General features: G+C 44.3%; 1 protein-coding gene and 1 long non-coding RNA gene across 2 annotated transcripts in view; one reads left to right on the top strand and one right to left on the bottom strand.

The window, feature by feature from the left end:
- The window catches only part of LOC142071064 (uncharacterized), a 42,279-nt gene extending 17,839 nt beyond the window's left edge, over window positions 1-24,440 (top strand). The window contains exons 3-5 of the long non-coding RNA XR_012667016.1: window positions 10,209-10,332; window positions 11,935-12,109; window positions 24,271-24,440. This is a non-coding gene — a long non-coding RNA (uncharacterized LOC142071064). The remainder of the gene's footprint in view (window positions 1-10,208; window positions 10,333-11,934; window positions 12,110-24,270) is intronic.
- LOC142071248 (uncharacterized) lies at window positions 16,297-22,569 on the bottom strand. The gene is made up of 3 exons (XM_075126148.1): window positions 21,656-22,569; window positions 20,808-21,267; window positions 16,297-16,303 (listed from the first exon to the last, which is right to left on the bottom strand). Exons 1-3 carry the CDS (start codon window positions 22,233-22,235, stop codon window positions 16,297-16,299), a joined length of 1,047 nt encoding a protein of 348 aa, XP_074982249.1. The 5' UTR covers window positions 22,236-22,569.

The following is a 24,440-nucleotide window of genomic DNA, read 5'->3' as shown; positions in this document are numbered from 1 at the left end:
ACGCATTTTTGTAAGTCCCGCGAGGCTCCTATCAGCATCTTCAGGCATCTCAATACATTTAAAAATCTGGCCCTTAGACTCACACCCGCTTACTATCATTTAATTTACAAACCTGTTTTCAACCACTTCTGAACTGGGCTGAGTCTAAGAGTATGTCTGCACTGCAATTAGACACCTGCAGCTGACCCATGCCACCGGTGTCAGGATAAGGGGCTGTTTATCTGTGGTGTAGATGTTCAGACTGAGACTGGAGCCCAGGTTCTAGGACCCTGCGAGGTGGGAGGGACCTAGACCTTGGGCTGCAGCATGAGCCGGAACATCTGCACCACAATTAAACAGCCCCACAAGCCCGAGTCAGCTGGCAGAGGCCAGCTGCAGATGTCTAGTTGCAATGTAAACATACCCCAACAGTTTTCAGAATAGCAGCCATGTTAGTCTGTATTCACAAAAAGAAAAGGAGGACTTGTGGCACCTTAGAGACTAACCAATTTATCTGAGCATAAGCTTTCGTGAGCTAAAGCTCACTTCATCGGATGCATTCAGTGGAAAATACAGTGAGGAGATTTATATACACACAGAACATGAAAAAATGGGTGTTATCATACACATTGTAAGGAGAGTGGTCACTTAAGATGAGCTATTACCAGCAGGAGAGCGGGGGGGTGGGTGGGGGAAGGGGGTCGCAAAAAGAAAAGGAGTATTTGCGGCTCCTTAGAGACTAACCAATTTATTTGAGCATAAGCTTTCGTGTGAAAGCATCTAAGTCTGAGTTAGCCACATGCCAGCAGCCAAGAAGCCACTGTGATGAATGTGGTATAGATGCTTATTGATTTGCATGGACTGGCAGACAAACAAATAGGAATTTGCAACTACTAGGGTTTTTAAGAATATGCAAGTTACAGGAGGTCTCCTCAGTTTTAGCTTACACTCTCTAACAGCTGCATTCAGCTACTCAGTATATAAGTTACACCAGCTGGAACTCTTTACACTCACTCACTTTGGGGCATGTGTGTAAGTACACCTAAGGGAGTCTAACTTACATAGTGCCTCTGAATTTGTCCCAGTATATTTAACACTACTAGTTAAAAATATCTCAATAGGTAACAGATGCATAAGTACACCTTGAGATTCCCCAGTGTTCTCCTGACACCCTGCAGAATATTTATCATGATTCAATAGACCCAAAAGCTCAACTTGCATTGGATGAGGAAGGTGGGTCTTATCCCTCTGCAGTAGATCCAGTTCAGAGTGGGAATAGTTATGGCATATCACCTTAACTACAGGCACATAAGCACAGGACAGACAGACGTTTCAACACTCTTGTCTAGGGATCCTGCCCTCAACACACATATTTGATGCTCATACATGGTCTCTTGACTGCCTCTAGTCCTGCCCATCTGTTGGGATGGCATTACGCCAGCTGACAAGGTAGCATGCCAACTTTGCTAACACAAATGAGCCAAATAAAGATAGAATGTTTTAGATGTACTGACTTCATAATGCTACAAGTCAAGTTTCTTATGAAGAAAGTTCCTACCCATCTCCTCAGCCCCTCTCTACTAGAAATATTTTATATGTGATCTCTCCTATTTGTCATCGGTATTCTAACACACACACCCAAACCATGAATACTGAACACAACGTTTATGGGTATTCAAGGTTGCCAAACAAGGCAGGTGGCATTGTAGCAGACACACAGGTAGGCCCATTAAAAGTCCACAGAGGTTCCATGAGCCAAAGAAATCTTTGAGGGGGGTTCCCTCCAAATCTGCACAATTTTTGCAAAGGGTTTTTTCTTTGTTTCTTCTTCTGCTTGGCTTCACTCCCTGACATTTTAATAACAGCTCTTATCATAAGACACAACTGAGGTTTTTCAAAATATATTTATTAGCTTATTAAATAGAACAGCATTTTCTGGTATCGGAATAAGCACATACAGTCCATCAAAATCCTACAGCTCCTATCATGTTTCTACAAACCTCAGTGTAGAAGCAGTGCACATGGCCAGCACTATAAATATAAAACCCAATTTTACCCCCACTAGCATATTCCATTATTATCTTAAGAAACTTTGGTATTTTTGTACCCAAAAGGGCAAGAATTTTTTTCTTCCTGTAAACTAATTCTGGACAATTCTGCAGAAATCCTCAGGCAGACCCTACGTTTTCTGAATTTATGGATTTTCCATGCTTACGCATTATATTCTCAGCTCTTCAAATCCATTAATAACCATGCACAGGGTGTCAAAACATATGTTAGGAACAAATCCATCCTATTGTTAAGCACTGTGAAAACAATAAAATCAGAGGGTGAACCCATTCAAAGAAGTCCAGGTGGTAAAGTTTAAACACAAGTTTGCATTTGCCCTGTAAAGAGGGCAATTGGCCAAAACTACATTTCACAGAAAAATGAGAATTTGCACAAGAAACTTCACCGAGACAAGGTTGGAACACAGAAAAGAAATCAAATGGTGTAAACAAAATTTAGTTTCTAAATAGAAGTAGTATAGATTATCACCCAGTAGGTTAACATTATGTCCATCATAAACCAGAGCCTGGATAGCAAAGGCAGACATAGAACAAAAACGCGTGTTCTCCTTTCAAGAGTAAAAGACTGTGACAATGCTATCAACCTGATTCAGAGCCTCTTTGCTGGTTTTTTCTCACAATGCATGTTCTGTTCACTGATTAGTACATCATTAGCATGGACCACCTTTTGTGTATTGGCATGAGTGTAATGTCTTTGCATTCCCGGGCACTCTGGTGAATAGCATTGGGAAGGTACAGAAAAGAGAACAGTGTGAGCCCTCACAGCAACTGAGCTATGCAAGCTGAATCTCCTTTATTTCTGTATGTTTATGGAGTTCCCAGAAACTTTACATCGGTACTAGACAATGAGTCATCATCATTTTCTAATGCTTGGAAGTCACTTGAGGGAGATTATACCCTCCAGAGGTTAAGTTGTTGCCACTAAGTCATGGAGGCTGTACTGAAGGCTGTGCTTGCCTCACTCTCTTATCTGCCTGGGTCACTCAGATGGCACTCTGTTCTGGATATTGGGGCACAACTAAGTTGGACACAGGTAGAGCCAGACAATGCCGCCTACTTTTTAACCCAATAAACCCAAAACGAGCAGTTTTTTTACCCCCATGGAGATTCTGTTCTAAGAAGAGTAAATAAGTGAAGAACCAGCTATGACCTCAGATTCTGGGATTTTATTTCACTTAATGTCCAAGGAAGGGACCAGGCCCTACAATCATTCCCTGAAGTATAAGTTCAGAGAGCATGTGTACACGTGCATGTAGCGCTGGGAAAGGTTTCTGGGAGTTATCATAGCCAAGATGAAAGTAACCATCTGTTGAGCGGTAATTCAGACAAACAAGATATTCAGCCAGTGTGACTGAAGAACTCCAAACATCTTTGGTTTGAAGAGGTTCCGTCTGTGGGCTGAACCCAATCAGGTCTGACCCCCTAGAAACTTTTATTTGAATTAGTGTCACCTTTTAATAACCTTTCACTGCACCTCCCAAAAGATAATGGGTTTCATTAAACGAGCTGTCACAACACCAATTTCTCTTCACACATCTATTTATTTTGATCTTTCAAGAGAAAAATAAATGAAATCAGTCATGTTGGTTTAGAGGGTGTCCAGGGACAATTACTTGATTGGCATCGCACACCAGTGTGTGAATCACCACAACACACTTGTAGAACAGAATATTTTCCTTGTAGTCTTGATGCTTTAGCATCTGAAAGGAATGTGTGTGTACATAGATTGACTTTTTTTTTTTTGGATGAACGATACTCTGTAAAATATCAGAGAGAAAAATGTCAGACATACATTGCATAGCAATCGAGGGCTAATGAAGATCCAGGTATTAAATCAATTAAGTAGTATCAAAAGCTACCTAATCATCAAGGAACAAAATTGGCACCACAATATGTAGTGAGTATGGGAAAGCCTAATTTACTAAACATACCCTGCAGTCACATAATTGCATGTAATTTTACCAGCATAATTAACTAATTTAATTACCACTTCTCAAGTGCATCAATTATTGACATTACAGAGTTTTCAGACAGCAGAATTACTGTGTGGTGCATTCAGAGAATGCAAAATGCTTTGTATGCCTATTTTCCAGTCACCGTCAATAACAGAGAGGGAATATGAGTGGCAAAAGGAAAAAAATTAAGTGAATCACACAGAGCACAGCTTGGTGGCCAGGTTTAAAAACTGAAACAGAAACCAATATGTTTATACAGGACTGAAATGTCAGAACAATTGGGCAAAGGTGAAGATTCAAGAGACAAAAGCTGAACAAGAAACTAAGACAGAGAGCTGCTATTTCTGAGTTTCTATAGCTGCTGCTGTTCTAGCCGAAGTCAAGTATGCCAGCCACCCTTCCTGGAATCTACTAGCAGAGCGCCTGCTCCTGCAATAAGCTCATGAGGATACCCACAGGGGTGCAAGGGTCCATCTGCACAGAGCTCCTGCTGGGATCAGAGCCAAGACAGGCCCAAGCCTTTGGGTCCTGATCTGAAGTTCCCTAAACTTCATAGGCGTTTGCATCCCGGGTTTTGGATCAAGCCCATCCCATCTTGTAATCACAGAAACACAGATGTAAAAAGATGAAAGATGAGCACAATGTATTAATTAAAAATTTAACGTTGTGGCATGGGATCATTATTTCAACATGATAACACACAATATTTATACACACTATGTAAATATTTGCACAAAACTATTTTGCTTTCGCTACGTGCTTTTCAAAGTCAAAAGAGATGTCAATGTCTGCTCCCTATGGAGTCCTAAGAGTCAGAGTCAGTAAAAAAAATGGACAGCGTCTGTAAAAATTACGCCTTGCGTCAGTAAATTTGTTAACAGGGTGGATGGAAACCCTGGGAGCTGTGGTATGATTTTCTTTTCACATTGCCCTCTTGCACTTGACCTTTGCACAGCTGTTTCACAGTAGCTGGAGGTGGCTGAACTGTGAAATAGTGATTACGGGAGAGGGGCATTTTAATGAGACAATACAATCTAGAACAAGGAGATGCAAGAAGAGGGCATTCTCTCTCATATGCCATCTGAGATCTTTAAATCCTGTTGTGTCAGAATTGCCCATTTTAAAATCTCATTCCAACATTTAAATACCTTTTTAAATAGAAATAAAAGCTTTTAGGGAATTTGCTATTGCAGCTCTTTTTAGTGGGTACACGGGGACATTAAAAATTTAAAATAAGTAATTCAACTAAATAATATGTCCGCAAGAAACCTAAAACAAATTAGAATTAGGAAAGAATTAGAATTATGTGTCAGATTCAACAGAAACTCTATGCTGCCTCAGTAGCATGCCTCTCCCATCCACGGTCTCACTAGTCCATTAGATCCATTTAGGCACAGCTGCCCTTTGGGAATGATGCACAGAGGCAGAATTCCTTCTGAAGTTCTCTGTTGTACAGGAGTGCAGCTGGTGCTACTACACCTGAAATAACCTACTCCCTCTGTGCACGCAGCTCGCTCTGCTGACCACTGTGTTTAGGTATGGGACCATGGCCCTGCCTCTGCCTACCCTCTTTGGAGTGTCTTGCACATGGGTCCCCATTCAGGAAAGCATTTAAGCATTTGCTTAAAGTCAAGCACTTGCTTAAGTCTCACTGGCTGAGATTTAGGGACAGTGCTTTCCTGAATCAGGGCAGAGGAGAGAGCAGTCCCGTGCTCCAAAGAACATGAGGAATGTGGCCATTCCCAGGAGCATGAAAGAGTGCTCCTTGCACCTTCACCCTTCTGCAGCGCACCTTGGAGCGCTCAGGCACAAAATATACCCCATTTGGGGGAAGGATTTGTGCCTGTGGTGCAGAAGATGTAGAGAGATTTCCCTAAACCCTGCCATAAAAATTCATGTTGATATATCATTTTTTTTAAATGCCATCACCTAAGTTGCCTCTAAGTTGTGCAGTCTATTAAGCCCCGCGCAGGGGCTCAGGGCTGCGGCGGGGAGAGATGCCTCTCCCCCACCACGGACCTGCTGCGGCGGGGAGTGGTGTCTCTCCCTGTCAGCCCCAACACGGACCTGCCCCGGACTTGCTGCTGCTGGGGGAGAGGTGCCTCTCCCCTCCCTCCCCCAGCCCAGGTGCTTCTGCAGGGAGAGAGAGCTGGGGGGGGAGTCCTCTCTCCCCACCATAGCCCCGGGGCAGCCTGCACCCCAAACCCCTCATCCCCGAGCCCGCACCCCCAACTGGAGCCCTCAGCCCCTGCACCACAACCCTCTGCCCCAGCCCTGAGCCCCTCATCCCCGGCCCCACCCCAGAGCTCTCACTCTCTACCCACCCCAATCCTCTGCCCCAGCCCTGAACCCCCTTCCACATTCCAAACTCCTTGGCCCCACTCCCACCACATGAATTTTATGTGCACCAGTATGGAGGTCAGTGGCCTGGGGGCGGGAGGGGAAAAGGGGCAATGACATTAAAGCACTGTCGCAGCAGCGCTTTAAAGTCAGCTGGGTACTGGCGGCCACTTTTTACCGGTACGCCGCAGCAGCCCATACCGGCTTACTTGCACCCCTGGTGCTACCGTAATACAAACAAAAAATAAGAATAAACAATTATTGGCCAGCATGTGCCAATCACTGCTTTGATCACATTACTTGTGTCTTTTCCCTCTAACCTTAGGCTGTTTTGTGTTTTCAGACTGTAAACTCTTCAAGGCAGAAACTGTATGTCCCTGTGTTTTGTACAGTGCACTGCATATTTGGGTGCTAGTTGAATATAAACAATAAAATAGATTGTAAGCCCCTTGGGAGAGGGACCAGCTTTTTGCTCTGTGTTTGTACAGCACCTAGCACACTGGGGTCCTAGTCCATGATTAGGGCTCCTTAGCTTGAAGGCAATACAAACAGTAAATAATACCAACACCACCCAATGACTCTTAATGTCACATGTAAATTTGACCCTTACTATTGGTTATATGCCTCCAGGGTATACAATCAGATTATGGAAAAATCCTATAGATAGAATTTACTGCTGTCTTACAAATATTTACAACCCACTAGCTATCTATGTATGTATTTTGTGGTCTATACCTGTATAGGATGAATCCAATTGTGATCTGGAGAAATTTTTCTAAAAACCTATAGATTGTAATAGAGAATGACAGAGAAGCACTTAGATGCTGCAGTGACAAGCGCTATAGAAAACCCAAAGTTAGACAGATAACCTCCCAGTAGGATTTTTTAAAACCAGTCTATAAAATTCCACAGTAGAGGTAAACTCCTTATTAAAATTCAATATGATGGCCCAAAAACTCTAGAGAAAAGTTATGATTTTCCATTATATTCTCTACAATTTTCCCATAAAGGAATGGGGAGGTTTGGGACCAATTGTTTATCAGTCTATAATTTTCTTCCTTGCCCACTGTAGGAGCCACTTTTTCCTATGACTTTTAGACCAGGTCTGTGCTCAAAAATTAAATCAACCCAGCTATGTCACTCAAGGGAATGAAAAATCCCTACCCCTGAACAACATCGTTAAGTTGATTCAACCTCCAACATAGACAGTGCTAGGTCAACGGATGTTCTTCCATCGACCTAGCTGTTGCCTCTTGAGGATGTGGAGTAACTCTGCCGAAAGAAGAACCCCTTCCATCACTGTAGCGAGTAGCTACATTGAAGTGCTACTATGGCACAGCTGCAGCGTTGCAGAATAGTAGATCAAATGAAGTATAAAACCGATCATCAGAAACACTTGTCATGAAGCTCTCCTGGCCTAGGGATTGGTCAATTGGCTAGGAAACAATAAGACAGGTCTCGAATGCTTTCCCATTCCGCCCCTTCTAAGTCCTCAAACAAGTTGCCCTTCCCCCCCCCCTCACTCCCCAGCCTCTTTTCTAGTTCAGATTGTTTTGGATACACCCTTCTTCCAAATACTTTGATATTTTAATAAATCTTTAATAAATAGTTTTGGTAGGGCCTACGACCTGCAGCAGTCTCTCTCTGGTGGGCCTTAGTGACAGTCTGAATGGAAATCTCACACTCTCCCCACTTAGGAAATCTCACACTCTCCCCAGCAGACTGATCATTGTTTGCAGACGCCACACCAGATTGATCACGGTTTGCCGTCTTTAGGCATAATTACACATTTCATATAACAAATTACTCTGATTTTTTCACTGTTATGTGTGTGTGCCTTGTAGATGCTTGGACACCCACTCAAGCATATCTACACATCTACAGTATTAGCACTGCACTCTATGTATTAAACACACAGCAGTTACTGCTGGGAACTCTGCAAGAAGGACAGCAGGATCAGTATATGGCCCAAGAACAATCCTGCTAGTATAGGATAGGACACCAGAGGGTGGGTGGGAAAGGAAAGTGTTGCCATGTGTGCCTTACTGCTTCTCCTAAAAGGAGGAGTGTGTGAACATGCTTCTGCCAGTTGGAGGCCTAGCTCTGATCCCTAACCAGAAGACTATGCCCCTGGGGCCATGATGGCCAACACCTCTCGCCCTCCTTCCCACCTTAGCATTTTCTTAAGTGCTAGATATAAATCTTGCCTGCTACCATATGAGAGCACTGCAGGATTCTTCATATCTTCTTCCCCCTGACCATTATACCCATCAAGCACACGGCAGGATTTGGCCCAGAGCATATAATGAGTGGTTAACAGTTAGCTGGCTAGCAGGGTAACAAAAAGTAACCCGAGCTCTGCTTTGATCTCTTCTAAAGTGCAGGGATCTTGGAAATTTGACTGCTACCAGTTCACCAGAATGGTGCAGCCGAGCACATCAGGGAATAGCAGACTGCACAACGCACACGTCTGCTACACAAAGTAAATAACAAGAAGAGACAATATTGGGTTTGCCAGCATTGACAACGTCTTTCAACTAACCCAAACCACTGCAGTTTGTTTTAAAATGAGCTTTATTCGGCTTTAGCAGGGAAAATCGCAATAAAATCAACTTTCCCCTTATCCTGTTCTCAAAATATTTGCTGACTAATGTGGGCCAAGGAGAGGATTTGACCCTACACGTTTGGGATCACTGTATTTTATTCCCATTCCTGCTTCCTTAAAAGAAAGATGGGGGGACTTAGAACTGTTTCCAAAGGTGCAGGTGCTCTGTGCAGTCCTGCTAGAGGGACGGCAGGTATTGGCAGGACCTTCTAAGTACTGGGTCCACCACACCCCCCCTTGGCTCATGAACCTACGGCCAGTGAGACCAGCGGCAGGAGAAACAGTTAGGAAGCTTCTCATATGCTAGTCCAGACGTTTCCTTTTCACTACCAATTAACTACCCGCACCACAGAATGCTTATCAGCTATGTCAAAGAATGCATTCCTCACCAACACACACACTACAGCAGATAACATCTCCGGCTGCATCAGATTTTCTAATTAAATGTGTTGGAGTGGAGGAAAAATGGGAGGGAGAGCAGGAAACAAAGCACAGAGAGCATTTTATTTTTTGTTAATACTTTGTACTTTAAACTGAAATATAGGTTCATTAGCAATTTGCTGTGTGCTGAGCTGCATGGCTGTGGGTCTTCCAATCCACTTTGCCTGTGTGTCTCTCCGGCCTCATGGAAGAGAGAAGTTAACATATAGACTCTCTTTTAATGACAAGGTCAAAGAAGAACAGCCCATACACTACAGAGAAGGTGCTCTCATTTCCATACCTCCCATCTCCTGGCAAAGATTGTAAAGAGATCAGCAAATGGAAAGATATTGATTCTTGTAACAAATATTGCTTTAAAAACAAAAACCAAGGGGAAATAGCAGAAACTAAATCCAGTCAAGTAATAAGCTACACTAATGTTATAAAGGGTTTGTTCAATTCCTAGTCTAATTATGGGATCCAAATAGAAACAGAGCTGAGCACATAATTCACAATGAGCCATTTACTGGATGAATTTAGCCTCTTCTGCTCATGGAAATTCTATGAGCGAATCACAATTCCTTCAAGTTCTTCTGTAAGCACTCAACCAATTTTAGGGCAACATTTTTTAACTCTATGCACTGTCCAATAATTGCTATTCTGTTGGATAATTGTGAGTGGTCATCTGGTATTATTTCTATTTCCAGAATGAATGAGTGCACAATCACTTCTGGCACAAATAATTGCGCGTGCAGATTCAAAATTTGGCTCCTCAAATGGCATGTGCATCTTTCAAATTTTCTTCCAGATGATATTTGTGCTGTCAAAACTTGATTGCAGGAATGTTCACAGAAAGCGAACACAGAGGACATGACCATGGATGATGGAAATCAATTTAAAAATCTGAATCTTTGAGGAAGACTTTGGCCAGCTGGAGCGAGAATATGATGCTGAGGTGTGAATGGTAAGAAATGCAATAAAAGCAATCTATGTAATGCTTGCAGTACAAGCCAGATCCTTAGCGGGTGTAGATCATCATACCTCTCTTGACATAAACAGCTATGTTAATTGCTCAGGCCCAGGTCCTTATAGTGTAAACTCTTCTCCAAAGAGACTGAGATTTCTCTTATTTCTGTAAGGCTCCACAAAAACTGATGGCTCTATATAAGTATTAACTAATTATGACCTTTTCCCACTCTTTCAATATCATTTCTGTTGAACTGATTTTGGAACTGATAACATTGTTTCATTGTTAGATGTAGGAGCTCTGGCATGTGCTGCTATTTATTATCTTTTTTAAAAATTATGTTAATATTTAACTAATTTGTTTGTATTTGCATGCTATTATGTATGTGATGAAAAAAAAATCAACAAGAAGCTGTTAAAAACCTAATCCAAGCTGATTAATCTTTTGCCATCTTGGGACTTCCAGTGCTGTGTTCTGTATTACAGCATCAGCTTTCTAAACAGCAGTGGATTTGTAAAGCAAACTTTCCACAACACTGTCATCTAAACACTGAATTGGTTCTACTGCCTCCTCCTGCTGTTGTGATCATCTCTTTTTTGTCTCTCTCCTCAGTCTCTTCTTGGATGTACTCCAGTATCCACAGATATACACAGGTGGTGCTTAGAATCTGCAGAAGTCTGATATCAAGCTTCGGGATATGTATTTTTCCCAACCCCGGCTGTCAGTTTACATAGCTTCCTGGGTGGCATAAGCAGCAGAAAACATGCCTTTTAGGAGTCAGAATACTGCTATACACTGTTTTTCTTTGAATTGTCTTTGATTCACGGAAATTAAGACGTAATGAATGTTTGGGAGTCAAACTCTACATCACTTCCTTGTTAGATCTGTGTTTGAGAGTCATAAGTGGTAAAATATACATAGTTCCAAAAATCTGTTTTTAATGTGGAAATGTGCATTCTGGGTTTAAAGCCACTGATCTGTCAGAGCTATATCCTCTGGCCAATTTACACATTGAAAATGGGTATGGAAGCACCACTCAATCTGGCTATCCACTAAGCCACCCAACTCTGAGGATAGTCAGGCCATGTGCAAATGTATGTTGAAGGGATCCACACCATCTGTGAAGACAGGAGCCACAGAGCGTCCCATCCACCAGCCCTTTATGGTTCCATGACCCGCTCTCTTTGTTGTGTACTAAAACTATTGAAGACAAGAGTTATGGCAGCCCTAAGGGGTTAGAAACCCTTATGTGATTGTAGGAGCTAGGAGGATCCCATCCCTTTCCTGTCAGACAGGCAGGGCAGTCTAGAGCAATGATCAATGGGTTGGAAGTAAAGAATTCCCAAGTGTTAATGTTGGCCCTCCCCTTAACTTTCTGTGTAGCTTTGAGCAAGTCACCACACCCCTGTGTTCCAGACTCCCCATGTGGATAATGGAGATAATTATATTTATCTATGTACATCACAGGGGAGTTGTGAGGATTAAGAACCGCCCTTTGCACATTGTGCTATAAAAGTGCTAAGTAATTTTACAATTATTTTATCATATGGAGCTCTTTTTTAAAACAAGATGTGAAAGGTACTTTTTTTTCTATGACAGGCCACCATCTTCTTTCTTTGGATAAAAGCACTTTTCAGAGCTGTTCACCAGGATAATGTTTTCAGACAGTCTCTGTAAGGTTCCCCAGGCTGCCTGTCACTCATGTGGAGGAGGAAATATGTCCCTTTCCTCACAGACCTTGGGGAATATGAGAGCATCTAGAAGACTACATCAGGTGGGTTCCTTTTTTCCCCAGAGAATGTGTACTAGTTTCCATGGCTGCAGAGCTCTAGTGGATCCAGAGTTCATGCAATGGCTCCACATAGCGAACATAGATGAGATTATTCCAGAAATTGGAATCCAAGCATCCATTGCCTAAATTTGATTATTCCATACTCCTGTATGTGGAATGAACCAGGTCTTTATTGCAAACAAAGAAAATCCTTTAAAAACCCATGTTTTTTGTTTTCATTCATTCTCAAAAACATTTCAGAGTTCAAAATATCATTTCCTTTCTACAATTTGAGGTTGTGCATATAGTTGATTTAAAAAAAATAAATAAACAGACAGATCACAGCAAATGCATCCAACATTTGTGGAAAGTTACTAATTTTGAAGTCACACTGTGTGCAGAAAAGGGTGCTAATGGATGCTATTCCTTCCACCTGAAGCTATAATCAGAATCACTTCAGTGGAGGCCATTAAAATCTGAATATGAATGTCTTTAAAAAGTCACAGACCAGCTCAGAAGATTATCAGTCATGATATTGAACACTCCAAGTACATTCACTTGCAAAAAGCCAGCACACCTGTCCAATATTTTTGTACATTAACATTTGATGGACATGCTGGGTCTGTTAAATGAGTGACATCTCTGATTACACAGTTTTATAAAATCACTAGAAAGGACATGGCATAGTGTTGTAGTGACGCTCAGACCTCTTAAGCAGACATCTGATTACTATATTCCTGTATAATGTCTCTTTAAACAACAGCTTACCGTTGTAATAATTGTCTTGTTTCTGATATTTACATAGCAAGGATTTGTAAACCTGTTAATACTTCCAAAAGAATGAACAAGACTTTAGCCACTTGAAGTGACTAAAATTCAGTCCCGTCAAAATAATCACTAATGAAAGGGATGAACTAACTGCTAAACAAGCACAGAGTCTCAGATAAGCATCCAGAAGTTAGAATGCTGATCTAAAACTTCTATAAACATTTACAGGCCCCTAACATCCATTCCCTGCAAATACTGCATCTCTAATGGGCCTAGGTTTCTAGGTTATGTGATTGAACTTCTATGTTCAGTCCTCTTTGCAGGGCCCAGAAGATAGTTGGCTACCACTCCCTTTTAGTGTTGCTGTTCTGTTGCCGAAAGTTGCTGGCCCAAGTCCACATATGTGTGCTGAAGAATTTGAGAATTGTCCATTCCCGGCTCTGTCATTGACCTGCTATTTGACCATGGGTAGGTCAATTCACCCTTCTGTCTCTCCTTTTCCCACTTTCCTTTGTCTGTCTTGTCTATTTAGACTGCTAGTTCTTTGGGGCAGAGACAGTCTCTCACCACGTGTGCACATGGTACCTAGTGCAATGGGACACAATCTCACAGTTGGGGTGTCTAGGCATTACTACAGTACCACTAACCACTCCACCTGGCATAATATGTGGCAGGGGTTCTGGAACAATTTTGATAGTGGGGGTGCTAAGACCCATTGAACCAAACTGTAAACCCTGTATATAATGGAAACCCCATCAAGCCAGGGGATGCTGCAGCATCCACCCCCTTCCCTCCCTCCCGCACCCCTAGTTCCAGCACCTATGATATGCGGTCTCATATAGCTATGGGGGGCATGGATCAGCATTCACGTAGCACTCCCAGTCTGTACCCGGTCCAGACCAGGGTAGCTTAATGGTCCAACCAGCAGACCAAATACGGTGATGAATCCTGGTCTCGTGCCACCTGAGGCATGTTGTGCATACACTAAGAAAAATATTTAGCTATGAATTTTCATAAAGCCTGCAAACCATGGCCAACAGTAAAATCAAAGCATCTCTATGAGGGTCTTTTACACATTCCACTTTAACGGTGTCTTTGGGCTGGAAAGGGTGAAAAGAGGTGTCCTTGGCCCAGGACCATCCTTAGGCATACGTGGCATACGCAGCTGCCTAGGGCACCCGAAAATTTTGGGCACTACTGGGACAGCAGGTAAGAGCAGGTCAGCTCCCACACACTCAGCATGCACTGCAGTCTCCTTAGGTAGGGGCCATATTCATAGAGCCGAATGTGCCAGCATGGGGCATTCTACATGAGGGAGAGGGTAGCAGGTGTCTCTGTGGGGAACTGTGACTCTCCGCTGCCATGAGGCAGGCCGGGTGGCTCGGTATCCTTTGCTGCCTCGTCCCTCTCTCCCAGGCTGCCGCAGCGTCTGCTGCACACGAAGTTCGGTATGTGTCAGCAATGGGGGAGATCTTTTGGGGGTCCGCAGGCAGGGGTGTTGGCTGTACTCCAAGTTGGGCATAGGGGCACCAGTTTAGTAATACTGCATAGGGCCCCATAAATCCTAAGGACGGCCCTGTCTTGGCCTGTTCACAATCAATCAGTTTACAGACACATTACAGTCTTGGAATATACTGTCAACTGTCTCTGCTGCACGATTGTGCCTGTGTGTCATGATTACAGCCACAGCAGAGACAGCAGGGGGGGGGGGGGGGAGGGGGAAGTGACTGAGAATAGAAGACTGTGTAAAACCCCTCAACTCACATGTGGCTGACCACAAAGCTCCTAACTCCAGGAAGCAAGAGCTCCCTTGCCAAATATTGCATCTTGGGTCTGTGGCATAGAATACCCCTATGTTCTCAGACACCTAGAACACCCACTGTTATAGAATCTAAATATGTTTTATTATGCAAAATATGATCTCTATCTTATCAGCTTTAGTTATGGTTAAGTTGAAGTCACGATCTTTCCTCAGAAACCCTCTCCATTTCCTCCCTTTCTTTCCGCACACTTGCAGACATGGACTATATCTTACCAATTCTGCTTACACTATGTTCCTACGCTCCAGCTTATTCTCCCTGTCCAAAGGCAATGCTCTAATCCATGCCCTCATCATATCCTATCCCAGCCGTTCTCAAACTGTGGTTTGGGACCCCAAAGTGGGTTGTGACCCCATTTTAATGGGGTCACCAGGGCCAGCATTAGACTTGCTGGGACCCATGGCTGAAGCTGAAGCCTGAGCTCAACTCCCACCCAGGGCAGCGGGGCTTGGGCTGCAGCCCCCTCTCCCCCAACCCGGGGTGGCAGGGCTCAGGCTCCAGTCCCCTCTCCCTCCACCCGGGGCAGCAGGGCTCGGGCTCAGGCCTTTCCCCTGGGGTCATGTAGTAACTTTGTTGTCAGAAGGGGGTCATGGTGCAATGAAGTTTGATAACCCCTATCTGATCCTAATTACCATGACCACCTCTCCTCTCTGGGTTCTGGACACTCTAACTGTCCCACTCCTATCCATATAAAATGCAGCCACTAAAATCATCTTCTGCTCACAGATCTGAATGTATCATGCCCTTTGTTGAACACTTTCACCAGCTTCCCATACTCCACAACAACAAATTCAAGCTTCTTGACATAGGGGCCTTCCTACTTATCTAGCTTCATTCCTTTTCATAATGACAGGTTTCAGAGTAACAGCCGTGTTAGTCTGTATTCGCAAAAAGAAAAGGAGTACTTGTGGCACCTTAGAGACTAACCAATTTATTTGAGCATGAGCTTTCGTGAGCTACAGCTCACGGTATGCATCCGATGAAGTGAGCTGTAGCTCATGAAAGCTCATGCTCAAATAAATTGGTTAGTCTCTAAGGTGCCACAAGTACTCCTTTTCTTATTCCTTTTCATGTCACCTTGCCACTGATGCCAACCTTGACATTGTCTTTACCAATTCTCCTCACAACCATCTCTGTCCCTTCTTCCAAGCATGGAACTTGCTTCCTGAGTTGTTCCACAAGGCCACAGTCCTCTCTTCTTAAATCCCCCTGAAGGGCCACTTCTTCTCCAATGCCTAAAGGAAAGTCACCAGCTCAGTGTAGTACTTATGCATTCTATCAATTTACCTCATTACATAAATTCTTGTGCCATCATGCTGAGCTCTAACCTTTGCTGAATAACCAAGTTACCACTGATACTATTCCTGTCCTACAACACACCTCATTTAGCCACATTCAGAATTAGTGTATAAACTCCTCAAGGTAAGAATTATGTCTCATTTTTCCTATACTGGGAGGTGTCTAGCACATTTTTGGGCGGTGTTAAAATAATAATCACTCATTTCTATTATATGCATACACGCAAATACACAAAGAAAGAATTCATTTACCAGAATGAGTCATTCATGTTTGCTGTGAATATGTGGGTTTTAGCCCCAAACCTCATAATCTACAAAAAAAAATGCATTATATTTTAAGGGTAATATTTTCACATTTGTTTGTTCTTTTTATTTGGTTTACCAGTTTGTCATTCATTTTGTCTTTCATTATGGAGATCAAAATGATTGGCATTAAAGAAAGCTCTAATCTGGGGGAGTAAATTCAGACTAGTTTTCAGAATGGGAAAAGAAAAAATGTCTCTGCAGTACAGCATAAAGGGCACCACTATCTTATCATCCTTTGTGTTAAGTGTGCTACTTATGCTTACCTCATCTGCGTTTAATAGGTTGCCTTCATACTCCCTCCAAGGAGCCACAGATTCTCATGTTAAACAAGGGAGCTCTTGACAGCTTCTCCTTCCCCCGGGCAAGATTGCTCAACTAACAATAACTAAGATACCTTTTGACAAGTGTAGCTAAGAGCTGGTAAATCTTAGTCAATCTCCATCAGCCTGGATGGCACCTTTAGATCTGAAACTGAAAGAAACTCTCCTAGATGCCAAAATATGCTTGCAATTATCATAGAAAATATAAAAATCTAGTGCAAAGGAAAAATGAATGCAAAAGCAGCAATCAGTGATCAGTTGAAGGAAAATACTTTTTCAACTACAATTGTGGCTGAAACCCATAAATTAGATGACTGAAGTAATAAGACACGTGAAATGGCTTTTAAGTCCACTACCAGCTCTGTGCAATAAATTTTAAATGACATCCAGGCTTTTAGTGGACGGGATGATTTATTGCTGTCTGCAGGAAGAGAGTTTTCATGGATTATCTCTAAAGTGGCAAAACTCCATTCTGAATTTTTCAAAATTAGTGCAGCTCATGAACGTTACTGACAAGCAAGCAGAAGAATACTTTTTAAAAAGACTTCTTCTAACAAACAGTGCATGTACTTCACAATATCCACATACCGTGACAGGCAAGAGGACTACTGTTTTATCTGTTTCTAAAGAAAAGCTTGCTTCAGGTGTTTCTTCACCTTGGCTTCCAATGTCAGCTATATTTTACTGGTAAAAAATGTAAGGTAGTGATCCTCAACCTGTGATTCTAAAGCTGTCTGCCAAATTGCTGCACACAACATGAAGCTCTTGCAAAGTCTACAAGTTGGAATGGATTCCTTTAATTGTACTTGGCCTCAGGTACAGTGATTGGAGCATTGGTCACAGAACTGCTCCCCTTTCTAGGGGGCCTAAGTAACAAACTGGAGTCAGTAATTGTCATGTTCCCTCTCCTTTCAAGAATCCAGAAATCGATTAGGAGGGAGAGAGAGAGAGACAAAAAGTACACCTCCTGTTGTCTTTCCACCTAGGAGGAATGGGGAAGGGCGATGTATCCCAAACGGAGTCACTGAGAGCCATAACATAAGCATGCCACGGCATCCTGATGTATGATGCAATGTTTGTGCTGTGGCATTGCGTCACAGTGATGTCAGGATGTTTCACCATGTTTATTTTGAGGCACTCTGCAATTCTAAAGTGATGCCCAGCTTCAAATTTGAATATTACTTTTCTCTGTTAAACACTTGATAGTGCCTGACGTGCTGCCAAATGGGCACCCAAATTTATATGCCATCATAGACTGTTATTCGCAGCCTGAGGGTATGTCTACACTACGGAATAAGGTCGAATTTATAGAAGTCGGTTTTTTAGAAATCGGTTTTATAAATTCGAGTGTGTGTGTCCCCACAGAAAATGCTCTAAGTGCATTAAGTGCATTAACTCGGCGGAGCGCTTCCACAGTACCGAGGCAAGCGTCGACTTCCGGAGCGTTGCACTGTGGGTAGCTATCCCACAGTTCCCGCAGTCTCCGCTGCCCATTGGAATTCTGGGTTGAGATCCCAATGCCTGATGGGGCTAAAACATTGTCGCGGGTGGTTCTGGGTACATATCGTCAGCCTCCCGTTCCCTCCCTCCCCCCGTGAAAGCAAGGGCAGACAATCATTTCGCGCCTTTTTTCCTGAGTTACCTGTGCAGACGCCATACCACAGCAAGCATGGAGCCCGCTCAGGTAACCGTCACCCTATGTCTCCTGGGTGCTGGCAGACGCGGTACGGCTTTGCTGCACAGTAGCAGTAACCCCTTGCCTTCTGGCAGCAGACGGTGCAATACGACTGGTAGTCGTCCTCATCGTGTCCGAGGTGCTCCTGGCCGCGTCGGCTGGGAGCGCCTGGGCAGACATGGGCGCAGGGACTACATTTGGAGTGACTTGACCAGGTCATTCTCTTTAGTCCTGCAGTCAGTCCTATTGAACCGTCTTATGGTGAGCAGGCAGGCGATACGGACTGCTAGCAGTCGTACTGTACCATCTTCTGCCAGGCAGGCAAGAGATGAGGATTGCTAGCAGTCGTATTGCACCATCTTCTGCCAGGCAGGCAAGAGATGGGGATGGCTAGCAGGCGTACTGTACCATCTTCTGCCGAGCAGCCATGAGATGTGGATGGCATGCAGTCCTTCTGCACCGTCTGCTGCCAGCCAAAGATGTAAAAGATAGATGGAGTGGGTCAAAACAAGAAATAGACCAGATTTGTTTTGTACTCATTTGCCTCCTCCCCTGTCTAGGGGACTCATTCCTCTAGGTCACACTGCAGTCACTCACAGAGAAGGTGCAGCGAGGTAAATCTAGCCATGTATCAATCAGAGGCCAGGCTAACCTCCTTGTTCCAATAACAACGATAACTTAGGTGCACCATTTCTTATTGGAACCCTCCGTGCAGTCCTGCCTGAAATACTCCTTGATGTACAGGCACCCCCTTTGTTGATTTTAGCTCCCTGAAGCCAACCCTGTAAGCCGTGTCGTCAGTCGCCCCTCCCTCCGTCAGAGCAACGGCAGACAATCGTTCCGCGCCTTTTTTCTGTGCGGACGCCATACCACGGCAAGCATGGAGCCCGCTCAGCTCACTTTGGCAATTAGGAGCACATTAACCACCACACGCATTATTCAGCAGTATATGCAGCACCAGAACATGGCAACGCGATACCGGGCGAGGAGGCGACGTCAGCGCGGTCCCGTGAGTGATCAGGACATGGACACAGATTTCTCTGAAAGCATGGGCCCTGACAATGCATGCATCATGGTGCTAATGGGGCAGGTTCATGCTGTGGAACGCCGATTCTGGGCTCGGGAAACAAGCACAGACTGGTGGGACCGCATAGTGTTGCAGGTCTGGGACGATTCCCAGTGGCTACGAAACTTTCGCATGCGTAAGGGCACTTTCATGGAACTTTGTGACTTGCTTTCCCCTGTCCTGAAGCGCATGAATACCAAGATGAGAGCAGCCCTCACAGTTGAGAAGCGAGTGGCGATAGCCCTGTGGAAGCTTGCAACGCCAGACAGCTACCGGTCAGTTGGGAATCAATTTGGAGTGGGCAAATCTACTGTGGGGGCTGCTGTGATGCAAGTAGCCCACGCAATCAAAGATCTGCTGATATCAAGGGTAGTGACCCTGGGAAATGTGCAGGTCATAGTGGATGGCTTTGCTGCAATGGGATTCCCTAACTGTGGTGGGGCTATAGATGGAACCCATATCCCTATCTTGGCACCGGAGCACCAAGCCGCCGAGTACATAAACCGCAAGGGGTACTTTTCGATAGTGCTGCAAGCTCTGGTGGATCACAAGGGACGTTTCACCAACATCAACGTGGGATGGCCGGGAAAGGTGCATGATGCTCGCATCTTCAGGAACTCTGGTCTGTTTCAAAAGCTGCAGGAAGGGACTTTATTCCCAGACCAGAAAATAACTGTTGGGGATGTTGAAATGCCTATATGTATCCTTGGGGACCCAGCCTACCCCTTAATGCCATGGCTCATGAAGCCGTACACAGGCAGCCTGGACAGTGGTCAGGAGCTGTTCAACTACAGGCTGAGCAAGTGCAGAATGGTGGTAGAATGTGCATTTGGACGTTTAAAGGCGCGCTGGCGCAGTTTATTGACTCGCTTAGACCTCAGCGAAACCAATATTCCCACTGTTATTACTGCTTGCTGTGTGCTCCACAATATCTGTGAGAGTAAGGGGGAGACGTTTATGGCGGGGTGGGAGGTTGAGGCAAATCGCCTGGCTGCTGGTTACGCGCAGCCAGACACCAGGGCGGTTAGAAGAGCACAGGAGGGCGCGGTACGCATCAGAGAAGCTTTGAAAAACAGTTTCATGACTGGCCAGGCTACAGTGTGAAAGTTCTGTTTGTTTCTCCTTGATGAACCCCCCCGCCCCTTGGTTCACTCTACTTCCCTGTAAGCTAACCACCCTCCCCTCCTCCCTTTAATCATTGCTTGCAGAGCCAATAAAGTCATTGCTGCTTCACAGTCATGCATTCGTTATTCATTCATCACACAAATAGGGGGATGACTACCAAGGTATCCCAGGAGGGGTGGTGGAGGAGGGAAGGAAAATGCCACACAGCACTTTAAGCACAGCACTTTAAAAGTTTACAACTTTAAAATTTATTGAATGACAGCCTTCTTTTTTTTGGGCAATCCTCTGTGGGGGAATGGCTGGTTGGCCGGAGGCCTCCCCACCGTGTTCTTGGGCGTCTGGGTGTGGAGGCTATGGAACTTGGGGAGGAGGGCGGTTGGTTACAGAGGGGCTGCAGTGGCAGTCTGTGCTCCAGCTGCCTTTGCTGCAGCTCAACCATACACTGGAGCATACTGGTTTGGTCCTGCAGCAGCCTCAGCATTGAATCCTGCCTCCTCTCATCACGCTGCCGCCACCTTTGAGCTTCAGCCCTGTCTTCAGCCCGCCACTTACTCTCTTCAGCCCGCCACTTACTCTCTTCAGCCCTCCACCTCTCCTCCCGGTCATTTTGTGCTTTCCTGCACTCTGACATTATTTGCCTCCACGCATTCGTCTGTGCTCTGTCAGTGTGGGAGGACAGCATGAGCTCGGAGAACATTTCATCGCGAGTGCGTTTTTTTTTCTTTCTAAGCTTCACTAGCCTCTGGGAAGGAGAAGATCCTGTGATCATTGAAACACATGCAGCTGGTGGAGAAAAAAAAAGGGACAGCGGTATTTAAAAAGACACATTTTATAAAACAGTGGCTACACTCTTTCAGGGTAAACCTTGAAAGTTAACATTACATACATAGCACATGTGCTTTCGTTACAAGGTCGCATTTTGCCTCCTCCCACCGCGTGAACGGATTTTGGTTGAATGCCAGCAAACATACACTGCAATGCTTTGTTCTACAGTGATTCCCCAGTACGTGTTGCTGGCCTGGAGTGGTAAAGTGTCCTACCATGAAGGACGAAATAAGGCTGCCCTCCCCAGAAACCTTTTGCAAAGGCAGAACCGCAAATGCCAGGGCAAAGTAATCCTTTCACATGCTTGCTTTTAAACCATGTATAGCATTTTAAAAGGTACACTCACCAGAGGTCCCTTCTCCGCCTGCTGAGTCCAGGAGGCAGCCTTGGGTGGGTTCGGGGGGTACTGGCTCCAGGTCTAGGGTGAGAAACAGTTCCTGGCTGTCGGGAAAACCGGTTTCTCCGCTTGCTTGCTGTGAGCTATCTACAACCTCCTCATCATCATCTTCTTCGTCCCCAAAACCTACTTCTGTATTGCCTCCATCTCCATTGAAGGAGTCAAACAACACGGCTGGGGTAGTGGTGGCTGAACCCCCTAAAATGGCATGCAGCTCATCATAGAAGCGGCATGTTTGGGGCTCTGACCCAGAGCGGCCGTTCGCCTCTCTGGTTTTCTGGTAGGCTTGCCTCAGCTCCTTCAGTTTCACGCGGCACTGCTTCGGGTCCCTGTTATGGCCTCTGTCCTTCATGCCCTGGGAGATTTTCAGAAAGGTTTTGGCATTTCGAAAACTGGAACGGAGTTCTGATAGCACGGATTCCTCTCCCCAAACAGCGATCAGATCCCGTACCTCCCGTTCAGTCCATGCTGGAGCTCTTTTGCGATTCTGGGACTCCATCATGGTCACCTCTGCTGATGAGCTCTGCATGGTCACCTGCAGCTTGCCACGCTGGCCAAACAGGAAATGAGATTCAAAAGTTCGCGGTTCTTTTCCTGTCTACCTGGCCAGTGCATCTGAGTTGAGAGCGCTGTCCAGAGCGGTCAGAATGGAGCACTCTGGGATAGCTCCCGGAGGCCAATACCATCGAATTGTGTCCACAGTACCCCAAATTCGAGCCGGCAACGTCGATTTAAGCGCTAATCCACTTGTCAGGGGTGGAGTAAGGAAATCGATTTTAAGAGCCCTTTAAGTCGAAATAAAGGGCTTCATTGTGTGGACGGGTGCAGGTTTAAATCGATTTAACGCTGCTAAATTCGATCTAAAGTCCTAGTGTAGACCAGGGCTGAGAGATGTTGGCTGTGTCACAGAAAAGATATTTCTAAAGTCCAGAGGGGGAAAATTTGAGGATAGGAGCTCTCCTTCCTGATAAAACAATGGCTTACACATGACAAAAGCTCATAGAAGCGACACTCCAGTGAGACCACTAACTGGCCTCTTTGCCAACGGGTGAGTCTCAATGCATGGGTCTTTGCCTTTGTTAATGTCCATAGCAATAGTTTTTAAGTTAGAAAACTCTGTATGAATTCGTAAAACCTTTACATGTATAAAAAACAGTATCTTACATTTCTGTAGCGCCTTTCATCTAGAGTATTCCCAAAGCATTTTTCAGACTACATATAGATACCCTTATGCCATTGTTTAGGGCAGAAAGTGAAGATTAATGTCTTGTCCAATTAAATTACTGGGGAAATTTATGCCAATAAAATTTAATTATCCAAGATGGAATTTGATGAGGACACAGAGACTAACACCTCCATTTTTATATGCAAAGCGTGCCATGTGATCTTTAATGACCACAAATGGATGTGGCCTTGATTTGACATCTGTACCAAAACAGTAACCTCTACTCAGATGATGAGATATTAGTTAAGTACTGAGTCAGTAGGAAGAACAGCACACTGACTCATCATCCCCACTTCCTATAGCCCCTAAATTGTCCTAGGCAGTCTATCCAATTACTACCCAGGCCCAATCTTGCTAAGTTTACAAAGTAAACAGGCAAGACCACAGGGAATGGTGAGATGGCTGCAGAAATGTTAATATAAACTAGTTTAAAAATATTTTAACTGAATTATATCCCACTTTTAAAAATTAAACTGGAAATTAATAATAGCAATAATAATACCACCTAGCTGTTATGTAGCATTTTTCATTAGCTGATCCCAAAGTGCTTTACAAAGGAGGTCAGTATCATGATCCTCTAATTTATTGAAGCATGGAGAGATGAAATGACTTGCCACGGGTCACCCAGCAGGCCAGCAGCCTAGCCAGGAATATAACCCAGGTTTCCTGAGTCCCAATCCAGTGCTCTATCCCCTAGGACACACTGCCTCCCCTATTAAATACATGAAGAGATTCTAAGGAAAATATTAACATTCTGGGAGTGGTAAAGCAATGCCAGGACTAGAAAGTGATCCAATATAGAAGACATCTTTGAATTTGACATAGGATTTTTACAGTTCTTCTAATTAGATTCAAGTGAGGCCAGGCACTTTTTTCTCCCCGCCAGCACCATGTCTCTCTAATCCAGTCTTGTTCTGCTCTCTGTAGCACAATCCACACAAGCACACTAGGGCTCACTCAAGTAATGGCAAATTGCATCATAAATACGGGCCTTTGTATTTAGGGAGAAACAACATGTTCCTCTCATTAGAATAATGAGTACATGTTTGTAAATATTCACACTTCAATGTATAGGACTCATCTCTATCCCTATATGGCTAATTAATAGTCTGCAGAAAGCACACAAGACATACTTTTGCTGCATAAACAAATCTTATACTTTTGGATATCAGCTGATCACTATACATTCAGTAGCTTGAATATCTAAGGTGTGTTTTCCCCTGGACTGAGGCCGCAAGAAATTTTAGTTCCTCAACCCACCGTTGTCCCCAGCAATAATACCAGCCATGACCACCCATTTGTTCCCTTCTCAACTCTCTTCATTCTTTCTTCCACACAGCCCCAGCCATGGAACATGCTCCAGGAACAGATCAGCAATGCAACTACCCTCTCCTCAAGACCCATTTCTCTTCTGTGAGGCCTACAAGAAGCTAGACCAACTAATGACAGACCATCTGAGGGCCAGTCAGTTGAAGCAGACATATATTTAATTAATAAAAAACAAACCAA

This window comes from Caretta caretta, chromosome 2 (assembly GCF_965140235.1).
Source record: "Caretta caretta isolate rCarCar2 chromosome 2, rCarCar1.hap1, whole genome shotgun sequence".
Lineage (NCBI taxonomy): Eukaryota > Metazoa > Chordata > Testudines > Cheloniidae > Caretta > Caretta caretta.
Note: the sequence above shows the minus strand (reverse complement) of the source record. Positions and strands in the feature narration are given on the sequence as shown.